Source organism: Phaethon lepturus, unplaced genomic scaffold (assembly GCF_000687285.1).
Source record: "Phaethon lepturus isolate BGI_N335 unplaced genomic scaffold, ASM68728v1 Scaffold55397, whole genome shotgun sequence".
Lineage (NCBI taxonomy): Eukaryota > Metazoa > Chordata > Aves > Phaethontiformes > Phaethontidae > Phaethon > Phaethon lepturus.
Window position 1 is genome coordinate 1 of NW_010550842.1, and position 19,800 is coordinate 19,800.

General features: G+C 37.3%; 1 protein-coding gene across 1 annotated transcript; it reads left to right on the forward strand.

The window, feature by feature from the left end:
• The first annotated feature begins 116 nt into the window (after positions 1 to 116).
• Positions 117 to 18,533, forward strand: LOC104614922 (chromosome unknown open reading frame, human C21orf91). The gene is made up of 4 exons (XM_010290660.1): positions 117 to 240; positions 13,268 to 13,801; positions 17,116 to 17,178; positions 18,232 to 18,533. Exons 1-4 carry the CDS (start codon positions 117 to 119, stop codon positions 18,390 to 18,392), a joined length of 882 nt encoding a protein of 293 aa, XP_010288962.1. The 3' UTR covers positions 18,393 to 18,533.
• Positions 18,534 to 19,800: the final 1,267 nt, after the last annotated feature.

Here is a 19,800-nt window from a genome sequence, read left to right on the forward strand (position 1 = left end):
GGTCGGCGTGTGGTGCTGCCTGCCTCCTCCCCAGGCGCGGGGCGGCCGGTGGTTCGCCTCGGTGGCGGTTGAAATAACGGCCCCGTCCCTTGTCGCCCCCTCCTCCCAAAGGCAACATGAACGAAGAGCAGTTCGTGAGCATCGACCTGGACGATGACAACGTCTGCAGCGTCTGCAAGCTGGGGACGGAGAAGGAAACGCTCTCGTTTTGCCACGTTTGTTTTGAGCTGAACATCGAAGGTAACGTTCTAATAGGAGTGCTCTTGTGCGAACTTCGTTCGTGGACTTAAGCTTTGGAGCTGAACGCAAATTCAGCTTTTCTGAAAGTTTTCATAGAGGCTTGGGTTTGAAAACGTGTGTATTTAGAAAGTTTTCTTGCTGGCCAAGCTAGTTTGTTAGGTTCCTAAATAGCTCATTTCCAGGTGCGTGCCCTAGGTGCACCGTTTTAAAAGCTGATGAAATGCCCAGCTGTTAAGTTCACTTTCTGGTGTTAGATCTCTGGTGTTAATTCAGATTGGAAGGAGCTTATGTTCTGCCTTTATTCAGGGTTTTTCCTCGATAGTTAGAGGGATCTACCTATAAAACTTACTTAAATTGCAAGTTTTAAAGTGGAATGGTGTTTTGGGAAGCATTTCAATATTTCACTTTCACTAGAAGTAATCAGAGGATTATCTATTTTTACTTTGATAAGGTAATAATCCACATAATATGATAAAACTGGGTTCATTGCCAAAGCTTCTTAGAGCTTGCAAATTATAAAGTAGGAATTTTGTCCATCTTTTAAAAGACTAATCTTGTAAGCATCATCTCTGGCCTTCAAAGTTGTATTTTTAGAATTTCAAACCTTGCTTTGCTAAAGAACTTACTCATCTTGTTGCTCTTTTACATGTATTAATCAAGTGTTGGGCATGAACGAGCAGTAGATTAATTATTTCCCTTTTTTAAATCAAATAAGGGGTTTTTTTAAAGTATAAATATTGTTGCTTGATTTTTGGGGCAACAAAGTAATTTTTTCCAGTTATATAAAGTGTTATTTGTCAATCGTACATGCATGTGACTACCTAGAGTAATCCGTGTTGGTATGGAACAACTGAAGACGAAGATCTTAACACTGTTATGTGAATAGTCCCATTTCTTGATGACAGTGCAATTGCTGTGTCTCTGATATATACGAGAGTACACTAAAGGTCTTAGGATCAAGTCTTTCTGAGGGTAAAGTGCTGTGAGATACAAACACTGTACCCACTGATCTAGTGGTTTATTCTGAACTGTAGAAGCATAAAACTGACTGGAATGTAGGGGGCTGTAAGGATATGTATTCCGTACACTGTTTCTATTGTGCATCTGAACTTTAATGCATGTATAGGTAATAAAATTTTGTTGTTACCTTACAGAAATCTGAAAAATGCATTAGCAGATTGGAATTGCTTTTAAATACTGACTCAGCACTGTGTTTTGATTTTTTTTTTTTTAAGTGATGCCTTTAAGATCTTTGTTGCTACTAGAAGCAATATATTTTAATATGAATAATAGTTTCATACTTGAGTAGTAATTTGCATGCTTTATGATTTTGTTTAGAAGAGTCATGCTTGTATATTTGCACTTTTTGATAAAACTTGGAGCAACTGTCTATAACCTAAGACAACCTGTCAGTCTGCTTGAATTTTCTCACTGCTTTAGAATTATAGGCTTATGGTTCTCAATATGGAGAGTTAAGATGTGTGTGTCTCTAGGCTTTAAAATGAGGGGAAAAAAACATATTGCCATAATGACAATTAAGTACTTCGATTACATTCAGAATTTAGTTTTGTTTTAGAAGTGTTGAAACAAAATAGGATGCATTAAAAAATTGCGGGATGGTTTCTGTGCTCTGTTGTTTGAGATAAACTGTGGATTTGTCAAAGTTACTTGTTACGGATATTACCTTATAAAATGATCATGTGTGTTAGCTGGAACAACTTTTTTTTTTTCTGGAACTCTAAGTAGACTTGATAATAGTAAAGCCTTAATCTGTGCAGCAGACTACTTTGCATAATCTTCTAGATTTTTGGTTAATTTTGAAACAAGACTACTTGAACAGAATACTGATGAAAGCTCACCTGAAATTACATGAACTATTATATTCTTAACTCTTATTTTTGCATAGTAAAGGAAAGTGTCAGTATCTTTAATCATTATATCATCAAAATATCTCAATTTCTGATATTCTGTCTTCTGTGTACCACTTTGGAAAGATGTGCTGTTAACTGCTTTTATAGGGAGAGGAGTCTTAGGGTAGCAGAGATTGTGTAAGTGACTTTATAAAGAATCACTGTAAGACTTTTTAGCTGAACCACTGCATGAGCCAGCCTGCTACCATATCCATGGTCACACTATTCCTCCTTTTGACATACCTGCTGCATTCCTGTATTTTCCTGTGACAAACACTATGATGTATATACATCCAAAATAACAGTCTTCTGGCAGCCCTGGGTAGGGAATGAAATGGATAATTCACTGACTGAGAATGTTATACTGGACATTTTCATACTAACCTACTGCTTATATTTTAATCAAGTCCAGATGCATTATAACATAGCTAGTAGTTGATACAACTTACAGTTGATGCTGTTCAACTCTGTAGCTGTGCTATGACACTTACTTGTAAGTATGGGATTCTCACTAATAGTTTGTTCTTTTATTCAACGTCATATTTAAAAATCCAAGCAGTTAAAACACGTATGTATATTTTTAAGTAATTCAGGAAGTGAAGTAGGCTAATCTAAAAAGATATTCATGCGACAGCTAGGACAGTGCTTAAGGTTCACTCATTTTTAGTGTCAATGAGCATGCATAACATCTCCCCAAGTGAAGTAGGAAATAGCTGCTGTTCAAGAACAGGCGGGCTATTAGTCTCAGCCCAGCATCTTGCTGCATGCATATGTACTCCCACTGTTTGCAGCACCCTGTTAACTTCCTTCCAGGTATGAAATTCTGGAAATAGGTTTCCCAATTTCCTTTTTTAAAAGGGTGTCATATTCTAGTGCTCTAACAAAACTCTTGAGAACAATTCAGTTTCCCTTCATGCTGGCATCTGATTGCTTAAAGCTGTCTGTGGTAAATCCAGGCACTTGAAACTCATCCGGCCTAGGCTTAACCACCTGAACCCCCTCTGAAACAGACTTTCTCAAAGGTGTGTAAACAAAACACTACAAAAATACAATTTACTTTGCTACTGTTAATTTAGTACTGGTGAATCTTTGTGTCTTCTCTGACATAGTGAGTTTAACAGCAGTACAAGTTTGTTTGCGTGTGCATGGTAATGTTGATCATCTTGGTTTAGTAAGATGAGTAACTAGAAATGAGCAAATCTGAGACTAACCCCATCTGTAATGACTCAACAGACTTCTTCCTGGGTCAGTGTTGTGATGTGTTGTGCCTTTACCTTCCTGACGCTGGGGTGGCTTTTTGTAACCGTTATTATGTTTGGACAATAGCCTAATAATGATATATAATTGAGGGGGGAAAATTTCAGATTATTCTTACAGTCCTTTAGAGAGAAGGAAGACCACTATACAGAAAGCTTAATCTGGTCTGCCTTAATTAACTAACTGCTGAGTTTCTGAATGAGGAAGTTAGTTACTGTGTCATAAAATCTTTATTTTTTTTTTTATCAGAAATCATGTCTCCATAATTTTAATACTAGATTTTAGTCTTTTAATGAAATAAAATGATGGCTTAGCCTAAAATCTGATTGTGCTTCTTACTAAGTTTAGTTAATTCACAGAAACCACTGGGTTGAGTGCAGCTTGGTGTCTGTCACAAAATTTATTCAGGAGTGATGTATATGGATTACAGGGTCTTGTTTCTCTCCAGTTGACTGAAGGAGTGTTGCAAAGTAAGGAGAAAAGGGAAAATGGGCATACAGAAACTGAAAGTCAAGATGCAGGTTTAAACTTCCTCCGGTTATGTGTCATCAACTTTTCTGAGTAACTTGCTTAGGAGAGTTTAGTAGTGCTAATCTTCAGTCTAAATGAGGCGGGGAGGATGTCTTGAAAAGGCAGTATTTTTGTCCCTGTTGCACTTGCTCTTTCAGCTCACTTAGTTTAAGGATTCATGCTCAGGGAAGCTAAGTGGACTAAGCTACACATAAATACTTTATTGCAAAACTGTCTGTGTGTCGGAAGGATCGTTATCAGGTGATTTAGCACATCAGAATGCTCAAGTCGTTCTTAAACGTTTAGCATTTCATATGTGAGAAACAAAACTGATTCTGTACAATGGTTTTAAAGTTCTAGATGGGGTTTAGAATATTCTGGTGGTGTGTGTCTGTTGGAGTTTGTTGGCTTTTGTTTGCCTTGTGCAGACAAAGTGAACATCAGAGGTTGTTGTGTACTGTTTTGTTTTTCTGGGTAGGTGCCACAGTAATCTGTGGATTGAAACAGGAAATGTTATACATTCATATGTAATTAGATTGCATAAGACAGGAAATCATGTGTTGTGTGTTAGTTTGAGCCAAATTTCTTCTCCTTTTTCATTTCTTTATAATATGGGAAAATGGTTAACTGAACTCTGGTACCAAATATGTAATACTAGCAACAGATCTGCAGTTTGAACTGGAGGGTGGGAAATGTATGCAACACACAAAAATGTAAGTGTGTGTGTGTATGTATACAAGCTGTCTGTGTGTGTATATAGCAACAAAACAAAACCCTCTGCCTGAATATGATGTCCCTACAAGCTGCTTTGAAACTCACGTTGCAGGGCTCCCACGTAAGAATGCGGTGCTGTACAGTGGTAGGTGGCTGTGCTCTGCTTCTGCTGTTAGGAGGATGTAACTGTCTAGCCTGTGTTTCACAGGGCACGAAGAGACGGATGGACTGCTAGGCTGTTGTGCTACCTGTGGTGCTGCTTCCAGGTGTTCAGGTACCCTTAGACGGGAATGTATTGTGCAGTGCAGATGTGTCCTTCGTTAAGGCACGCTCTGTGATCCTCTGGACAATGCCTGTGGAAATCCCACCTTCAGGCACTTAATACCTGAATGTACTTGTTCAAACATTGGACTTGTTTCTGAAGGTTTCAAAGTTGAAAGTCTGTAATAATTATGGGTTGGTTTTACATTATTTGTCATAGATAATGTATCTGTCTTAACCTGGTTTTATGCTGGTATGTCTTATTGCAGAATTATTTAAAAATCTGTGTGTTTCCTGAAATATAAGGGTTTGTAACAGAGAGGAAACCATAACAGAAAATCTGATCTGATTTTTATTCACTCTTTTGCATATCTGGTGCTGCTAACTACAATAACATCTTGGAGAATGCTAGCTGACAAGCAAACTGGCTTACTTCCTTCCATTTCTGTTTAAAGTTGCATGACAGCTGATAGTCTGTATCCCAGGTCTTGTAATATAAAGGAAGAGATAGTGTAAGTACTGGACACTATTCCCCTGATTTATGTTAATACAATTACATTTCCACTGCCCTTTAAAGTGCTGATAGACTCATAGCATTTAAGGTAATTTCAGAATCAGGTTGGTGTATTACAGTCTCCAGGTTAAGACAAAGATGCTATAAACAAATCCATCTTATTGCATAGCTTTTTTCCTGTTAAGGTCTATAAAATCTTGTATTCTCATTCTGTTCTTTATGTTAATCTTAACAAGTAAACAACTTTTTTTAAAAAAAGCTATAAGCACTTAAATTTTACTTTTCTCCTTCTTACACCCTACAGAAGAGTATCTCACTGAAATAGGTTCTAAGGTGTAGCTGAAAAGATTGGAAACTGATGTTTTAATTTCATTCTGTTCCAAAATATTACACAACCTTATTGTTTTGAATGTTAATGAAATAGTAACCAATAAAATATATTATTCTGGCAACAAAAGCTAAAAAAATTCATCACTGCCCTTTAGGCTAGACAGATGAGAACTTGTTTCAAGGTAGCATTTGCAGTCCAGGGGCATGACTCATTTCTGCAGACTTGAATGGACTTGTGGAACTAGCTGCATGTCCCAGTAAACCTCTTAACTACAAATTCAAGTCCAAACATAGCTGGAGATGCTATTCTTAATCTTCTAAGTGCCATATAAGTACTGCTGAGTAATAGTAGAGCTGTGTGGCTCGTTCTAAAAGTGCATTCTAGAATTTTCTATGTGTAAATTTGGGAAGTTTGTACATGCAAACAAGTAAATTGAGCAGTTAATGTTACTTACCTGGCATCATCCAGAGTACAGAAATACTGTCTCATGGCTTCCACTCTATTCAAGGTCAGTTTAATTGATTTTTTTTTTTGTTAGAGTACGAGACATGTTTAACAAGATAGTTCCTGCAGTAGAGTTTTCATCAGAATATATTGGCGTGTCTAATACAGTAGTAAACTCTCTTCGTAGGAGTTTATAGGGAACATGAATTTTGAAAACCTTTAAAAGGTCAGCTGAATCTCTGTTCTGTCATACAGAGTATGTCTTTGCTATGTTTTGAAATACAGATGAGCTAACAGAAATGCCATGGGAGATGATTTGTGTGCACACTTGATGTATGGAATGTACTGGCTTTATCATATGAAAGTGAGGAGAGAACTTCAATTTATGAACAACATAATATCTAGTCTTTACCATGTGTCTGGTTTTGGAAGTTAATGAATGGCACCAGTGTTTTCCTTCTAGCCAATCTAATAAATCATAAGATTTAACTCTCAAATGAAATTGCATGTGTACACTTAAAAATAGCAGTTGTCTTAAGTCTTGTCAGGCAGATGTGTTGGAGATATATGTCTCTAATGATCCCATTTATCAGTGTTGGCAGAATTGTACAACTGAAGAGTATAAGTTCTCCCCACCCCTTGTCATTTAGACATGTGGGTGACTTGCTGTCTTAGGTCATTGTGGGCTGGTTTTATTTAACGTATTTTGAACAGGTCTTGGGATCTGCTTTTCTATTGTAAGAACACCCCTCTTTCAGCACTCTTAATAAGCAGACTAATATGCAGAAGTGGCTTAAAATAGGTAGACATAAACGTTTAATGCCTTGTGAAGCATTTCCCTGTCTGCAGGTCTTAGCCTTGTACACCAGGTAAACCAAACTTGAGCTTATCTGATCTTAGCGTTCCAAGTGGACACTAGCAGTTGTTCAGGAGCTGTTTCATGAGCTGGTTAGACATCACTGTTTACAGAGTGATACTGTATGTGTGCAAGGTGGACAGCTGAGGGGAGCAGCGGCTGGAACATTTCAGAATGTGTAGTGAAAGCTGGGGCTCTTAAAAGTAGGCAGCCACGGACTGAAGCTCTTCACAAGGGTACTTGCTTGCTTATAGGATTAAAGGAAGAAACATAGGTGCTTACCACAAGTATTTCTGGAGGTGACTATTTAGGATGAGGTGAATTGTGCCCAAGAAGAGTTTCTTCACTGGCTGTGGAGGCCATCTCCACAACTAGCTAAAACTAGAGGTGGACCTTTTCTAAGTGTTCTGGCTTAAACAGAATTTCACCCACATTGCCAGTACCATACAAATTTATATTATGAAGTATATTCACTCTCCTTTGACTGTCCTTAATAACCACATGTATTTCACACATTTATGGAAGCTGGTGTATGATGGACGCCAGCATTATACTAAGAAGGCAGATTTCCTTTTTCTATGGTCAATTATAAATGTTACCCATAAGTATTTGTAAATTCTTTAAAGGGACTTTAATAATTAATGAATGTCATAGTACAAACTTAAAACTGATTACTCATTTGTATGGAAGTATTCTTGTTAGTTTTAGTCCACGCCATCTTAAATTCTGTTTTTTTTCCATCTTCAGCTGCTCAAGCTAAGGTCATTGACCATTGCAAAAACCATTAGTTTTCAGCATTGCATTATAAATTGCTAAGGAGGGAACACAGGCTTTCTTTAACATCATTTTCAACTGATGGAGCTAAAAGACCAAATAAGAAGGTTTTAAAAAAAAATAAAATAAAAAAAAAACTCTGGAAGATAAACAAGCAGGCTAATGATCACTGATTTTTAAATTTTTTTATGAAAACATTTGTTTATGAAGGGATGTGAAGTAGTCTTGGTATTCAAGAGCATTCCTGTTGAATTGAACTTGTTCATTATTATAATAATCTCCAAATAAGACAACTGTTCTAGCCAGCTTTATATATAAATGTGAACAAACATTTCAACCTAGTTCTGTATCTTTATCATGAAGAATTACACATAGTTCTTGGAAGAATCAGTTGCAAAGGCAGAAAGAAAGACTTTGTAGACTACTTCGCTTCAAAAAAACCCCCAGAACTTTAATACGATGGAAACTGATTTACTTTCAAGTAAAAATGCATTAAAATAGGGTAGAATTTATTGAGATGTGATTACATACCTGATTATATGCTAAATATTCTCCCTGCCCTCAGCTACTTCAACTTACGCATAACTTGAAGTTACAGAAATGCATACTACTTTATAAATTGCATTGTTGCTAGTCATTCATTTACAAAATTATTTTGCAGGAGTGGATTAAGACTCATTATGTTGAGAACTGTACCAATGCAGAGGAAGAGTTTCAGCCTTACGTAGCTTACAATTTGAAATATTCAAAATACATTTTTTTGCTAAATACTACGCTCTTAAATAAGCAGCCCTGTTCTTAAAAGTGCTCAACATACACAGATAGTGTTGAGTGAAGTGGTACCATTCATATTTCATGTAGGACTCATGAGTTACCAGAATCAGAAGCAAATAATGGATGGTAGACACCTACTTCGGTTCTTTTATGATTTGTCTTGAGGTTTGGCATCATCCTGTGAATCTTGTTCACTTGAGGAATGCTCTGTGGCCTGAGCTTGTTTCCTAATAGCATCTGCTGTCTTAAGTTAGTTAAATATTGTCTTCTAAATGTTATTGAATTTTGGTGGATTTTTTTCACCTGCAGATAAAGCTTGCCTGCTCTGAATGGTGGTGGGCTTTTTGCTGCTTTTTGAGGTTTGTTTCCCTTCTCTGAAAAAATAAGTACGAAGAGTAGGACATACTTGGACATAGTCTGCAATCCTATTCTTGGAAAGTAAGACAAGGGACAAATATCCACATACCCATACATGTGGGGGAAAAGAATTGATGGTTGTACGATTGCTGACTTGAACCAGCCAAAAAAATAAAGGTGGTTGAGATGGATATTAGCAAATGGAAACATTGAGACAGAACTGAACTGAAACCCTGTGAAAATCCCCAGAACTGACAATAGCTGTTTTATCAAAATTATTATATTGCTTCTTGTAATATACAGAAGTCTTACTTTGCTTTATTCACCTCTTTGTGTATAGCGTTGAATAAAGTAATGTGTCTTCTAAAACGGAATCATCTTTATATATCACCTGCTTGATCTATGCCAGTTTACCAGCTGGTAGATTTTTCTGCAATTGTGATGAAGGAAAAAATATGAAGTAATCCGAGTGAAATATTAAGTCTTACCAAAAAGAAATAGGCATCTTTTCTGCCTCATAAAGCTGATGGTATCGCCCACAACACAAGGACTTGTGTTGAAGGAACATGCTCTTACTTGCTGTGGTACTGGTACATCATTACTAGTTTGTGCTGGCACAGCAGCTGCTGTGAGTGCTCAGCTCTTGGGATACAAGTCCGGAAGGCTAATGGCTGATGTAACTCACTGAAACTAGGACACTCACATTCTCTGTGTAGGAAAGGATTAATTGTCACCTTAGTACAAAAGAAAGATTGAGGGTTGTTTTGGGGTTTGGTGGTGGGGGTGTTTTGTTTGTTTGATTTTTGCATGTGTGTGTTACAGTAGAAATCCAAACCATTTATGTGAAAGCTGCAGCAAGTCTGTTAACAATTCTGTACAAAACCGGTTTGGTTTTCTGTTCCTTACTGTATTGAAGAGTATTTAGATAGGCCCTTTTTGGTTTTTTTCAGAAGAGTAAGAGATGTGGAAGGATATAAATTCGGGGGGGAGGGGTAGTTTATTCTTTTATACTGGGAGTGTTTTGTAATAACTCGCTCTATGTTCAGAAATAGTGAGATTATGGCTAGTATGTGGCATACAAATAAAAAAATTAGAACTTTGAAGTAACTTTTTATTCTGTAATAGTTGCTAATTTCAGGCATATCTGATATTACTGAGTTCTGATAAAATATATTTCTATGAGCAGCATGCCTCTGGAGTGGGCAAGTTAACAATGTTCAGAACTCTTTTAAAAGATAAATTTGTCAGAAAGACAGACTTGAGTAACCTTGAGCTTATAGCGTAGTAATAAAAATGAGATGGGGCTTCATAAAGTCATGCTGCACTTGTTCTTTTTGTTCTGTAACTGAAATTGTGTGTTGTTTATTTTGTGTGGTCTCACACCCTTGTCCTATCGGACAAGTAACGTATTACTCTCATGGAAATAAGGAAGCAGAAAGCCTCACAGGAATTTTTTTAAGTGAGACTGCATTCGTTGTGCAGGTCTGTCTTTTGTGATTGCCCCAGAAGTGGTAGTGTATATATGCGAGGAAAGATGGTCTGACCTTGCTTCTTCAGGTGTGCAAGGCAGAGGACTTAACTGCAAGAGTCCATGCCTCTAGAACCATCTCTGTGAATATTTCATTAAACTTGCAAGATCAATTTTTTTCTGGGTTTTTTTTTTTTAGTAGAAACAGTGTGGTAGTCCTTTCCCTGGTTTTGGGGAAGGAAGGAGTGCAGTGGGAGAATACAGAGAATTAAAAACTTAGTAGGTATGTTTGATTTTTGAGTTGGGAGAAGGATGGCATCCTGAGAGCAAAACAGATACTAGTACCTATTAGCAGCCATGGACTAGAAACAATCTGTGCAAAACTGCATTTGTTCTAGATTAACGTGCTTTCTGCAGTTCTCTTCCCTCTTCTTCACCAAATCTTCAAGTATTTGCTTGAGACAGGATTACTCTGTCATGTGATCAGAAGACATTAGCTTCATTCACTCATCTTATGGTTGAATTATTAGGTGAGTTACTGAGCGTTATTGTATAGGAAATTATGTAAAACCTGGTTTTCAACCAATCTGATGACTTTTTCTGTAAGTGAAAGAAACTGCTGTAAAGCATTGGCAGCGTAGCACGTTGAAGAATCACTTGAGTAAAGCAAATAACTTTGAACAAATCAGTCTGGTTTTGTAGGGTTTGCAGTGTTGTGAATATATGCCTTTATAACTTCAGATGACAGTGTTTGCTCTTCCTGGATGGCTTAAAGATCTAAGGGTTTCCATCATGCTACTTGAGTTAAGCAGACTTGCTATGTTTAAAGTGTACTGGTAAGTCATGAAAACAAATTACTTGTCTTTCCTTGTATTCACTAGAAATGATTGGGGGTTTTTTAAAGTCTCTATAGACATAGAGAGGGAAAACAGCCCTGCAAGTAGGCAGTAGATCATGCAGAGCTTAAGAAAAGTTAGTGAATGTCTATTTGCTGAAAGGTATTTTGAGGTGTAGAGTGAGAATCTTGACTCTGTACCCATGAAGACAACATGTGTCTTTGTACTTTGTTCGGGAACTTCCTTCGTAAAAGGTGCCTCTGGTTAGGATATATGTTTCTGTTCTAACACTTAGTTCATGGACAAAAGGAGTGTCTGTTTTCATGACCTTATCTTTCTCTCCTGCTGCTAAGAACAAAATAAATTCCCCTGCTATCCTCTTTAATTTTCCACTCCTTTTGTCATTTTGCGCCATTAATTTTGTGTACGCTCTTACAAACTTGACTAGAATAGTAAAGCTCTTGAGTGTCAATGCTGCCTAAAACATGGAAAATTAAAAAATTATAATGGCTACTCTCAATGTTTGAATTCCCCAATTTGACATACTAGTTACCAGCGGGTTAGATAATCAAAATGCAGTACTTGGATTTGTTTTCACTAGTTTAATGTTAAGAATTTTACCTTTGTAGCTTAGTTTCAAGAGTAGTTTGGGATTTTGCAGAATTTAATTGCTTAAAAAAAACAGCTTATCACTTGTTATTCATTTGGGGTGGGGAGCTTAAAGGTTACCACAGGAATTTAAGAGGGTAAGTCAGGTATAACTGAGAATTGTTTAACAAGCAATTAGCAGAAAGCTGCATGTTACAAGTCTCTGTTATCAAATTTTGTTACCTGTTACATTTCATGTTTTTTCGTTTAAGTACTTTTACATACTTCCTTCTGTGCTAAAAGGTAAAATGGCTGCAGCTTGGTTCATGTCACCTAGTTTCAAATTACATTATCATATGTTGATTTAAATATTCTGGCTTTAGTAAGCATTGAGCACTTTCACCAGCAGTTCACAGGTATATTATTTGTTATTTGCAATGAGGAGCTTGACAGAATTGTTTTTCATTATATTCATAACCTCCCAAGTAGTATACTGGGTGTTGAGATAAGTGTCGAACTGTTCAATATTCTGGACTTGGATACTGAATCTACTGTGTAGGTGAATCTGAAGAAAAACAAATATCCACTGAGGTTGTGGAAAGTAAATTGTACTGGAGTACTATTAGCTTTCTAAAATAGTAATTTCTCATACCATCTGTGTTCACTCACCAACTGTAGATCTTCACAGATTGTGTTCTTTTTAAACATGTCAATCACTATCAATTACTTTGCGGTATGAGTAAGTTACCTGCTGTAGCTATTTGAATAGTCTTTGAAGGAGGACAAGCAAAGAGGAGAATAAGTATCAGTCTTATGTGAAGTTAGTTTCAGGGCAGTTTAATCTTGACAAGTGTCAACAGTATTTAGAACTTGCTTCTCTAGCTAGGCTACAGGCTTGTACTAGTGCAAAATAATGAACTAAGACGGAAGTCTGAATTATGTTTGACCACGTGGATGACACAAGCCTGCGCACTGCAGTATTTGTTGAGCAGATAGCTCATAACGTTATCAATAGAAGATGGGAGCATGAATGACTACTCTCAGAAATGCTCTTCAGTATCGTTCTGTAGAACTTTCTGATATATAGTTGGGAATATGTTACAGTTTACACATTTCTGTATAGGTGTGATGCAATATGTACAAAGATAGCAGTTTGCTTCATCTGCGTTATCATCCAAGGCACACATGCAGGTAATCTGTAAATCCTGCACTAGAGATTACTGTGTGCAAAACACTTTGTATGCTAAGGACTCAAGACTGAGTGGAACTATAAACATTTTAGAGTGTCACATATCCCTGTTTACTTCAGTGATTAGACTGTTAGTAGGAAAGCATCAGTTAAGTTTTTGTTTTCTTGGCTGCTTGTGAGTAAAGGTTTTGAAAAATTAGTTGAGTATACAGTAAGTGAACTTTCTTCTATTGTGTCTTTACAGGAGTACCAAAGTCAGATCTTCTACATACAAGATCTTTAAGGGGGCACAGAGACTGCTTTGAAAAATTCCACTTAATAGCAAATCAGGACTGTCCGCGATCAAAACTCTCTAAAAGTCCATATGCAGAAGTAAAAAATATTTTGAGCAAAAAAATTAACTGGATCATACAGTATGCACAAAACAAGGATTTAGACTCTGATCCTGAAAGCTCAAAAACATCCCAACACCAGCTTTTTAACTTCAGACATCAGACCGATAGAAAATTACTCCCACAATTTGACTCCCCAGTACCTAGATACTCTGCAAAATGGATAGATGGGAATTCTGGAGGCATATCGAGCTGCTCACAAACTCTTTTGGAACAAAGAGAATCCAATGACTTCAGACTTGGTGTGTTACAAGAAACAGGTGCTACCTTCTGTTGCAGCAGTGTTTTGTGGTCTAAGCACAACCAAGTCCAGAAAGCTGAAAAAGATGAAGGTGATTCACTTACCAGTGTTCATAGAAGGCATCCTCAATACAGCAGGGAAGAACGTAAGTATTTATCTGTATACATGCAACCTAGAAAGCAAGGGCATTCTTTGAAATACCTCTTGACCACTTGATGTCCCCACAGGGCATTAATTCACATCCTGAAATTCAGCTCTTAGCAGTTTGGAATTACTGTAAAATCTGTGAAGAAAAAGGCTACATGGCTAAGCAAATAGTTTGGAGGATTTGGTTAGTGTGGGGGTTTTGGTTGGTTTGTTTTTTTAATTTTCCTATTAGTTATACCCCAATGTGATACAGGACATGCCTAATTTACACAAAATTACTGTTACGGTTGATCACAGTCACTTCAGTATGTCAGTCCTGGCAGTTGCACAGCCCTGCCTGTGCAGATTACTGAACTCCTGAAAATGACCATCTTACTGAACTTGTGTGGTGCCTTGGGTTACATTTTACAGAGAGCTGCCCTAAGCAGTAAGGGAAATGAGAGGTAAGGTAGCAGAGCAAACTTGTGAAACAACATAAGCTACATATTCTTAATAATAGGAGACTTTCCTTGTTCATTTTACTATTTTTTTTTCCTTCTGTTAATTGAGCATAAGAAAATGGGAAGGTCCTTATGCCACCATGTCCTTTTAAAGGCTGTAGCAGTAGACCTGAGCAAACTTTTGATCACTCTGGTGATATTGAAAGCAGTGCAAAATAAGTTTTCCCATTATTTAAGAAGGTGGTCACTAGAAGAAGTCTTTAGAAAAATCTCGGCTATTGTAGTGTCTCACGAATCAGCCTGCATGTTTAGGACTAAGTTCCTGGAGATATCTGCAGTTCCCATCCAGCTTTTAGAACAGTGCCTGGTCCTTAACTGGAATAAATCCACTCTTAGCTTTGTAGAAGAGAAACTTAGTTGGAGAGGGTTTCTGAATTCAAGAGACCTGAGAAAGAAGACAAAAAAAAGCTGGTAAAATATTCAGTGGAAAATAAGGTGATGAAAAACAAGGTAGTAATGGAATTCAGATCATCACAGAGGTACTGTAAAAAGTTGGAGCTGATTTCTGTAGGCTTCCAATTTTTTAACAAACTAACAAACCTGTGCTTGCAAAGTTTAGTCATTTCTCATTCTTTATAAAAGGATTTTATTTAACTGCTGTATGATGCTTCATATTGCATTTGTAATGAATTAGTAGTGTTAAAGCCATAAATCAACACAGATATGTTGTGCTGCTTGACCACCTGTCCTCTGGAGTCATAAATTGGGATTACATAAATCAAGACAGCAGTTAACAGAGGAATTATGACAGCTTGACCTGGTTTATGGGGTCATCTAACTGAAGTCAGTGACTTGGAATTTATCTCTCTGATCTCTGATTTTTGGACAGGGGAACAGAAAACTGTTTTGAGCATAACAACAGATTTTTTTCTTCTCTTATGACTGCATAATGCACTTTTGAGGCATTTTTGCTTTGTATTGTAAGTATTTAATCTTTTTGCAGTATTTAGCTTTAAAAGACCTTCATTTGGAGACTATGAGTATATAAACTTTGTATTTTAGAGAAAAACCTAGACTTTCTCTGTCAAAATCAGGTACCTTCTTATTGCAGTTCCTTCACTGTAATGACATAGCAGTCTGCTAAAAAAAGCCTATTGTTACGGTAACTGTAAATAGCTGGGTCAGTATTTCTTCATAATTTACCTCAGCTATGGCTAGAATAATGTTTTATTTAAATTCAGTGTTCTGTTCCCTTTCCCATCTGTATCAGAATTATGTGACATGAAACAGTCCTGTCCAGATACCCACACATAAAACATGTGAACCTGCCTATCTGCTACAGTTAATGAATTGTTGATGAAAATAATGAAGAAATGGGATCTAACATCCTACCACTGGGTATAAAAGGGGGAATCTTCATTTTTATTTTTTTTTTAATAAAGCTGTCAATTACTATATTAAATCCAGTCAGGGTTTTCATGGAGCTTAAAGGGTGGTAAGGTGTGAGAAAGGAATCTTCACTTGTCTTGATAGCCTACTTGTTACTCAAGACGTAAGGCCACTAAAGAGTGAAACAGATTCACCTTTCTGCTCCAACAGCCAGGTACAGTGGTGCTCTTTCCTACCTTTGGCTATCATAGCTATTGCCAACTTCTTTGGTTTGGCAGTACAGACAGAAAGTTAATATCCCACAACTGCAAGATGTGAGAAAGGTTGAAAGAAGAAGGTTTAGGATAATCGAATAGTCCTATGGGTAGGTAAAAAACACCCTTTTCAGAAGTTGTGCTTTAAACTTACAATACAGAAACCTTTTGCACTAAGAAATCTCTGAACAAAAGCTGTGTGATTGCAGCGTAGGTTTTTCTCAAGTATTTAGTGAGAGCCTTGCTAAGCTGCAGCATTGTTTAAAATCAATATTTAAAAATTACAAGGTCTTAAAGCTTGCTTCAGTGCCCTGTAACCTCCTGTGGTGATCAGGATTGCCACTTTGCACCATGCTGCCAAGGGCATCTCCACAGCAGGTGTGGCACCAACATGTGCCCACCGCTACTGGGTTGAGGGTTTTCTAGGAAGCAGACCAGTGCTTCCATACTTCCATGGTGTTGATAGAGGACAGCGTAGAATACTTCCACAATTCCCTGCTCTGAGATTTAATTTTTTTTTTTCTATGAGGATGATCAATGTACACATAATCTGAGATACAGAAGGGCTTTTGAATGATGCAGAGGATCTTTTAGTTCTCGCTAGGAACATAGAACAAGACAGTGAGAAGTAAGCTTGTTCTTATATGCTGGTCTTTTGTATGGAAAAACTATTATTTTTCTTCATCATTTGTCACTGAGGTATTCAGTGGAAACTGTATCCGTTATTCTTATATGCATAAAGCACAAAACTTGATAGCCAAAACAGGTAGCTGCGTGCTGAAAATTCTGTCTGGAAGCTGTTTCCTGTAGGCTTGTAAGTGTAGCAGGACTTACCTCAGAGTTGTCCACTTGCCCACAAACAGATGTACTTGCAGGGGTTACACCGTGGAAACCATGTTTTGCAGTCAGAGGAACGTAAAGCATTTAAAGGTGTCCAGCAATTTATAAGCAGTTCTGATTCTGGACACTACTGTTTTGAGGGCTTGAGTTTCCAGCTTTTTTACATTGAAGAAGTGGCTTTCCTATGGAGTAAATTCTTGTCTATATCAACATAAAAGAGAATTTTCAAACTTTCCACAAATGACTGATAAATAATATTGCCTCTGACTTACTGCCACACATCTGTTGATTATTAGGATGCAAATGATGACAATTTGAGAAAATAGGAGTCTGCTTAGGGATGCTTATGTGACTTCAAGTAGTAGTGGTAACAGACTTTATTGTTACAGTGACTATGATGACGCCTGGAGAGTTAAAGCAACTTAATGAAAAACTGCTCAAGCAAATACAGGGTGAGAATTTTTCAATACTTTTTGAACTGGGCTTGTGTTGCTTTGTAATAAAGAAAATCTTGTTTAAAAAAACAAATAGTGATGGCTTTCCTGTCAGTTAAATTTTGAACTGAAATCTCTATATATCACGTTTCAGTGTAAAATCGGAAGCTTCTAAGTGCTTCTATTATGTAATCTCCTTGGCTGTTGCAAACAGGCACTTGAAGAATACAGTATTTTCTTTAAGTTTTTTGACTGGAATCATAGAATCATTTAGGTTGGAAAAGACCTTTAAGATCAAGTCCAGCCATTGACTGAGCACTGCCAAAGTCACCACTAAACCATGTCCCTAAGCACCATGTCTACACGCCTTTTAAATACTTCCAGGGATGGTGACTCGACCACTTCTCTGGGCATCCTCTTCCACTGCTTGATAACCCTTTCAGTGAAGAAATTTTTCCTAATATCCAGTCTAATCCTCCCTGGGCACAATTTGAAGACATTTCCTCCTGAGAGTCCTATCACTTGTTATGTGGGAGAAGAGACCAACACCCACCTCGCCACAACCCCCTTTCAGGTAGTTATAAAGAGCGATGAGGTCTCCCCTCAACCTTCTCTTCTCCAAACCACCTCAGTTCCCTCAGCTGCTCCCCATAAGACTTGTGCTCCAGACCCCTCACCAGCTTTGTTGCCCTCCTCTGGACACACTCCAGGAACTCAGTCCCTTTCTTGTAATAAGGGGCCCAAACCTGAACACAGCATTTGAGGTGCAGCCTCACCAGTGCCGAGCACTATATACTTTCATATTACATACCTTCCCTGGTCCCGCTGGCTACTTTTATGATACAACGAGAGTCAACTTCATTTCAAGTTATAAAGTGCTGGTCCTAAACACTGGTGATCTAATCAGTTTAAAATGCATACACCAAGCTGTGCTGCAATGGGAAAAAGTGGTGCTCTTGTGCGTGAGCCAACTTAAATGTCCATGCCTCTTTCATAGTAATGTTTGGCACTGCTGCTTAACTCTGTGAAAGTACAGGGACCAAGTGCATTAACCTAATCATGTTCTTGCAGATGTGTTTGAAGAGCTGACGCAGCAAGTCCAAGAAAAGGACTCTCTGGCCTCAGAGCTCAACGTCCGTCATATTGCTATTGAGCAGCTCCTGAAGAACTACTCCAAACTGCCATGTCTACAGATGGGACGAGGAGGGATGAAATCAAATGTTCCCATATAAAGAAGATACAACTTCTGTCCACTTATAGAGCTAACTTTCCCTAACAGCTTTGATAACCATTAATTACAGCTGCACAGATATTTAGAAGCTTTTGAGAAAACTTGGGCAGCTTTCTCTTGGCATTCATAATCCATGAGAAGTCTTACTTGACTGTTTTAACAAAAAAGGCAAATATTTTTAGGTATTAAAATCTACTGTAATAAGATTTATTCACAGTTAGGGGTTTGGTTTTTTTTTTTCCCCTGTAAGTACGCATGAGCCTTGAAATGAATTCTGTGTTTTGTTGATACTAAAATTGTTTCTAACAAGGAATGACCTGAAGTCTGTAAACCTGCCTCCTTCATACAGAGGAAACATAAAAATTTGAGTTTTGATCAGGTCTGATCATGTTACATCCAAGAGAGCTTTAAGAGGAGAACAGTATTAGTGGAACTCATGTTTTCTTATTTATTATGAGCAATATTTTATTATTGAAATTTTATACTAAATAAATATCACTATTTTAGGTACTTTTCCAGATCTCTTTATAAAATGTCTGAATTACTCTGTGTAATGTTTATGCCTTGTGTATGATGGTCTATCTTTTTTCAGGTCTGTATCTTTCATGATACAACTTTAAAGAAAAACATCTTGTAGCCCAAAGAGATGAATTTCACATTTTAAAGAAAAAAATGTGGTACATCACTTATTTTTATCAGCTTTGTAACTGAAGAATTTGGTTCATGAGAGATGTTTAAAAAAAAAAAGCACAGCACTTCCTTTAAATTAAAAAAAAAAATCCATACTTTGGTTTTAAAGCATAGAAGTTGAAGTTGTTTTATATGTGTGAAATTTTCAATGCTGAAAAATTACTTTGAAGAAACTAAATAAATTTGTAATACTGCATTACCTTGTTATCTTATTTATAAAGTTGGATCAGACTATTATAAAGTATTTTAGTTTTGAAATACGAATAGTAATGATACCTTATAAAACAAAACAGCCTCTGCTTTTTTAGAACTTCAATCAGTCTACCATACCAAGAAATCTTAGCTATCTTTGCCAAAAAGACTGTTTGTAGAGCTGCATTTGTGTAACTGAAAGTTGCTGAGTTGCACTAGGAAAGTCAGGGGTGAGGGGAGACCGGCCTCCTCGCAAAAGAAAAAAAAACAGTTGTTGTGCTTCCTGATTTTATCACTTCAGGTGAAAACAGGGAGTAGTTGGTATAGCTGACCTGGAGGAATGACTAGCATGAAGAAAGGTTTAGATTTGATTTTAAAATCCAGGTGAGATGCCAGCCAAAGTTCATACTGGGTTTATTAATTGCCCTCCCTATAGTGATACCGGGATTACATGGGACAGGTTGTTTCATTTTACTGTTTTTTCCATATTTCATTTATGGTCACAAGCGGTGTTCCCCAGGGCTCGG